The 6,000-nt window shown below is 55.4% G+C and overlaps 1 protein-coding gene across 7 annotated transcripts in view; it reads left to right on the top strand.

Annotated features, from left to right (window-relative positions):
• The first annotated feature begins 2,189 nt into the window (after positions 1 to 2,189).
• Positions 2,190 to 6,000, top strand: part of DOCK11 (dedicator of cytokinesis 11) — an 87,850-nt gene continuing 84,039 nt past the window's right edge. For all 7 annotated transcript variants that reach the window (XR_005931041.1, XM_041119024.1, XM_041119022.1 and 4 more), the window contains exon 1: positions 2,190 to 2,368. Coding sequence is in view for 6 of the 7 variants with exons in the window: in XM_041119024.1 (XP_040974958.1) it covers positions 2,267 to 2,368 (102 nt within the window). In the remaining variant the exon portion in view is untranslated. The remainder of the gene's footprint in view (positions 2,369 to 6,000) is intronic.

The raw sequence follows: 6,000 nt of genomic DNA, 5'->3' as shown, positions 1-6,000 counted from the left end.
TTACTGGCCTTACTTCCCTGTGAAGAAGGAGATGAAACCACAATCCTTGCAACCTTGGGTTTGTCTTGTCACAGTGGTGCGGTGGCTGCTGTTGTCTTGCCTTAGTACTCCTTGTGCCTGAGACTCTTATTCTGATGTTTGGTCTTCCTGAGAGGGAGTCACAGTTTTCTGCATGTTGTTTTCATGTGATGTGTCCTTCCCGTTGCTTCTATTTTCCTTTTGTTTTCATGCTTAGCTCGAAAAAACAGCCTCACTGTTCACTGGTCTTCCATGCCTGCTTAGCTCAGTTGAGTGGGATGCTGATGGGCAGCTGATCACATGCAGCCCCTCGCTGGCACCAAACCAAGCTCATAACCTTAGTAGGAACTTTTTGCTTCTGACTGGATAAACAAGGAGTGGGTGCTCTAGGGATGATTTTATTTCTTGTCAAGTGACCCGTCACAGCGCTATTCTCAACCCCTTGGCAAACACTCTGGTTCTTGGAGATGTTCCTAATGTAGCAGACCGAAGGCAGAAATGGCACTGCCATAAGTGTTGGCCTCTGATCATTTGTGTTGTGCTGGCTTGTGCTCTCCTGCAGTGCCCAGCCTTCTCTGAGGAACCGCAGGGGCCAGGGGCTCTCCCAAGCAGGCAGGACGAATAGGGCTACCCCATTCTGTGACACGCATCGTTGTGTTACCTGTCTTCTCGCAGCCAGGCAAATGAGACTTAATAATTTTACTTACCAGTATAGCCATAGCCCAGTTCATCACAGTGCAGTCACTGGAGCTGTATGGTGTAATGATCTAAAGTCGTTGGTAAAATCCCTGCAAGAATGTGCATGGGTGTGGGGGTAAGGAAGTGAACCTCAGTGCGCTGCAGCTGGAATCATGCGTCACAACATTTTTTTGCTGCTTAATTTAGACAGATTTGGAAAAGCTTTGTGAAAATGCTAATTCTCTGGCTCAAACTCTCATTTTCTTCTGTCCCTCATCTAGTAGATATTTGATAATTAACAGTAAACTTTTAGATTTGTTTTGCCTCTGGTGTAAAAAATCAGAACAGTGTTTAATATGAAATGGTGTCTGCTGCCCCTTCAGTGAACTGCTAAAAAGCAGAACAATAACTGACTTGCATGCTTTGGAAGTCACAAATAACATTTTGAACAGTTTGGATCATAATAGCTGTATTCATTACCCCCTACAGACTGGCTCTCATAATCGAAACAATTTCTCTATATGTTGTGTGACTTACAGCATGCCTATAATTCCAATGAGGTCTTTGTAGATAGTATTTAACCAGCCGTATGGCACAATATGTGGAAGTTCCTTAAGAGTATGACTACATGGCAACTCTGTCCAATTTGGTACCTTGCTGCAAAGACACAGCACACAATGAAGTAAGTAAAAATATTTAAAAGTAAGGCTTTAATGTACAAAACATGAAGGATCGATGGCTCGCTCTACATCTATTATAATTTCAAAATCACCATCCTTAAAAACAGTGCACAATGACAAAGTAACAAGGACTAGGAATTAACTTCAGTCCTGAGGAACCTTCCTTCCGCTGCCTTCCTTCTTGCCTTTGCAGCCGGGCAGGCATGTGGGATCATGGCCTCCATAATCAAAGCGCTTTCCTATAGCAAACCCTGCAGCCTGGAGATGCTCAGTAATAAGATCTTGTCCTGGATCCAGCTTGGCCTTACAGGAGCACGGCTAGTATAGCAGGGGCGCACCTTGGGCAGAGCTGCATGGAGACCGCCGCTCCAAACGGCCTGCTGCCCCGTATGAACCGAGCCGCCTCGGGCTGGTGTTGTGACAAACGTCCGGTAACTTCGGCTAGAGCCTGGCTGCCTTTGCGTGAGCCCCAGCACCAGCGGGCGACCAAACTGCTGCCGCTTCCCTGGAGCCCCGCCGAGGCGAGCATCCCCTGCGGCTGCGGTGGGGCCGGGGAGCACCTCCCCGGCGGCGGGCGCGGTCTGGCAGCGCCAGGCTCTGGCACCGCACCAGCCCGGGGGGCCGCTGGCTGCCTCCCGCAGAGCCCCAGCCCGGGCTTTGTCTGCCGGAGCGGGATGGGTGTGCGGAGATATGCGGGGGGGGGCAGCCGGCCCCGGGGCGGCACCTGCAGCGGGGACAAAGCGGGGCCGGGCCGGGGGCCGGGGCGGGCCGAGCAGGGGCCCTCCCCGTCCCCGCCCCCGGCCCGGCCCCGCCGCGCCCGCCCGCCGGCAGGGAGGCGGCAGCCCGCGGTTCGGCGCGGCCCCGCAGCGCTCGGCGCGGACCATGTCGCCATGTCGGAAGTGAGGAAGTTCACGAAGCGGCTCAGCAAGCCGGGCACGGCCGCCGAGCTGCGGCAGAGCGTCTCGGAGGCGGTGCGCAGCTCCTTCGTCCTGGTGAGCGCGGCGCGGCTCGGGGGAAGCCGCGGGCGGGAGCCCGGCCCGGCCCGGCCCGGCGGTACCTTGGGCAGCTCCCGGCGGGGGGCCGCGGCCGGCCCGCGGTGAGCGGCGGCGGGGCGCTGGGCGGGCAGCGGGGAGGCGCCCGGCAGCGGCCGGGGAGGGGGCAGAGTCGGGCAGGGGTTGCGCGGAGCGGGGGAAGAGGAGGAGGAAGGGGCTGGAGAAGGGGCAGAGCTAGGGCCGGGCCGGGCAGAGCGGGGGATGCGCGGGGCACGGCCGGGCAGGGGCTGGGAAGCGCTGGGCGAGGGATGGGCAGGGCGCGGCTGAGCAAGGCAGGGGATGGGGAAGGGCAGAATCGCCTCGTTGGGTTCCCCTCGGCGTGTGTCGTGTCGCGCCGTCCCGCCCTCCACCCCGCTCGCCACCCGCCGCCACCGTGCCCGTCCGAGCGCGGTTCGGAGGTGTGAGGATCGCCGGGAACCGGCACTTCTGCCGCCCGGGGTTAGGTAGTGCTTGCGTGGTGGGAGCGGGAGTTAAGGAGGATCTGTCCGTGCAGGGCACTGAGCAAACAGGTGACGGAGCTCACCCCGCATAGGGTGCAGGCAACGTAAAACAGGCGAATAAATAGGGCGGGACTGCAGGGCACGGCCTGGCAAGGTGAGAGGGAGGCATGGGCATTGGCGTAAGCCGCGAGTCCGACGTATCCCAGGAATCGCGCTCAAATGTCTGGGACGAAAGTCATGCGCTTTATCAGATGCATTTCATCCCTGCGTGTGGGATGCTGCAGCAGGTTGTCTTTGTTGTGCTCACAGCTGTGCAAACGTGAGCTGCTGTACCCTGGGTGGATGCTGGGGTCACTTCAAAGCTTCCCTGGGCTCTGTTGGATGTATTTCGCTGTTGCTTATTGAATTACTCTAGCGTGTAATCAACTTTGACCTTGACTTTGATGGAAGGTTAGTCAATGGGATATGGAGAAAGTGTGCAGGACAAGTTCAGTGAATAATTCCCATTGGTCCTCTACTGTCAGATTAAATGGCATGTGCTGTTAAATAAATGGAGGAGTTTAAACAATTCTTCTAAAAACAGAGTTTTCTTGTAAATTTACTGATTTCTAAAGCTGAAAAAAGCCATGGAGATGATCCAGTCTGATTTCCTAGTGCAATGGCTTATTGCTTCCTATGTGCAGTTGTTCAGGGATCCTTACGGGCTCCCATGTGATTGTCTGTCTTTCTTTCATCAACAATACATAGGGACAAATGCTTTGTACAAGCTGATGGAACCTCTCATTAAAAATGAAATTGTTTGTATAGGACCTGAAGAGCTTTGGTATCCTACAGGCAAATGGTTACTCGGTGCCTGTGCCAGGTGCCTTCTGTCAGAAAGGGATGGGATGGGTGGGACTGCAGATGAAAATAAGTAAAAACCTTGACAGCAACCCAAAGGAGCCGGCAGAGTCCAGCATCCATCAGCAGCCGCTCTCTTTCTGATCCTGACTACGGTTTCATTCCTCACACCACCCCTGCCAACTTCTCTCTCTTTCTGACAGGCAAATCCCCTTGAGCTGCTGTACTGCTTAGTGTGTTTGCAGCCAAGCTCAGGAGGAGGGTGAGGGCAGGTGTCTCTGACTCCTAGGTCTTGGCAGAGCTTCCCGCTTTCAACAGTTCAGCAGCAAGGGATGAATCCCAGCACTTCTGCATCTCTAGGAAGAGCCATAAGACGCTGCAGCATTCAGAGAGCGGGGAAGGAGGTGGCATAAGCTTATAGGCCTGTCTCAGATGGCATTTCGTCCGCCCTCAGTGATTAAAGGATGAGGTTCATGCTTTCTGGGTTGCTCCAAGGAAAAGGCGGTTCCTCTCCATCTACTAGGTCATCATCCTTGCAAGGAAGGGATGTCTATGTGCAGGTGTGCTGGCTGTCGGGAGGGTGGAGAGGGGCATCCCGGGGAACAATGGTGGGGAGTGGTGGCGAGAGGATGAGACCGAAAACCCTTAGTTTCTGATCCTGCTCCCAAGGTGAGGCTCAGCCTCGGCGCCGATGAGCTGGGCAGCTACAAAGCGTGGCGTGAGCGCATGTCCTACCCGTCTGCCCCCTCCTTGCCACGGGCAGAGTGGGGGAGACCGAAGGCCCCAGCATCAGGTGTGTGCCAGCAGGCTGCAGTCCCAGCTCTGCCTCACCCTGGGGCAGTGCCGAGCTCACCGGTGCCCCTGGGAGGCAGGGGGTGGTTGATGGGTACGTGGGGAGCAGGGGCTGGTGCTTGGTAAGTAGATGGAGCAGGCTGGCAGCGTGCGGTGCGGTGCGGTGTGTCCCAGGGTGCGGGGAGCTGGGGCTTTCTGGCAGTCTGAAGCAGACTGGAATCGCGCTGGGGACCTTGCTTGGCAGGATCCCATCCCCTTCCTGCAGCCTGGATGCAGCAGGTGTTGTTAAGTCAATAAAAGCATGTGAATAGTTTAATACTCCCCAAGCCCCTGGGGATACCCTGCCTGTCCCTCAATGATCCTGTCAGGTACCTTGGCTGTCTGCTTGCCTTGGGGCAATCGTAGCTGAAACCACTGGTATCTGTGGTGGTGAGAATGGATGAGATGAAGGGGTGGGGAGCAGAGCTAGTGCTGCAGGTACCGGAGCATGCAACTTCATCCGCAGGAGGAGCGGGCTCTGTAGGGCTCTTTCAATGCATAGACTGAGCTCGGCATTTTGGGCATTCAAGGCACTCCCTCAAGACAAGACACTGTCTGGAGTAAGAAGCCATTTGTAGTCAGTGAATGAAATACTAGTAAACGAAAACATCTCAGTGAGGAAAGCTTTTAATGTCATGGAAGCGGTCAGCTTGTACGGAGCCATAATTTGTGCGTTAAAGGAGACACATCTCCAGCCAGCAGCGCTGTGCTCCTGCACGGCCAGCCTGAGCAAGTGTGATGTCTGGTATGATGCAGCTCCAAAACTGCCGTTCTGCAGGTGCAGTGAAGCTCATGTCATCTTATTTCTGTTTCTAATTTTCCGTTTACGCTTGTCCAGAGCTAGGAGAATATTTACGCTTCTCTCTGGTTTGCAAAGCTGGAGGGAAGTTGGTGGGAATTTGGTCGGTGACTTCTGGCAGGCCTCTGCTCCTTTGTGCTTGTGAAAGGGAAGCGTAGGATACGGTGGTGGCTGGACATCGGCAGCAAAGGGAGGTTGTCCCTTTCCGAGGTGTCCTGGGGTACCCATGTCCCACCCATTGCCCTTTGGACCAGCTGCTAGGATGCAGCCAGTGCTGCTCCTGTCATGGCATAAGCGGAGCTGTAATCTGGAGCTGTAGCAGTAAAAGTAAGCTTAGGCTGTGGTGGGGAGCTCAGACGCACTTCAGGCCCCGTGGATGGGGAAGGGTGAAGCGCAGCTTTCACTTGGGGCTCTTTTGTTTCCTCTTATAGCGCTGGTGTTCCCGGCGTCCCGGCTGTCCTTCTGGTCTTGCATCACGTTCACAGATGGGCTGTGTAAAGGAGGTCTTGGCGAGGAAAAGGAGTTCAGCGGGAATCCCTTGAAAGCACGCACAGACCTGCGGAGCGGGGTTGGGAGCGCTGAGGGGGCCACAGGCAGCCGGGGCGTGTGGGAACCCTGGTTCTCTCTGTGCACTTTTCTTTGCAAAGCTGTAGGGCAGATTG

This window comes from Aquila chrysaetos, chromosome 21 (assembly GCF_900496995.4).
Source record: "Aquila chrysaetos chrysaetos chromosome 21, bAquChr1.4, whole genome shotgun sequence".
Classification (NCBI taxonomy): Eukaryota; Metazoa; Chordata; class Aves; order Accipitriformes; family Accipitridae; genus Aquila; species Aquila chrysaetos.
This window is presented reverse-complemented; position numbering and strand designations above follow the sequence as displayed.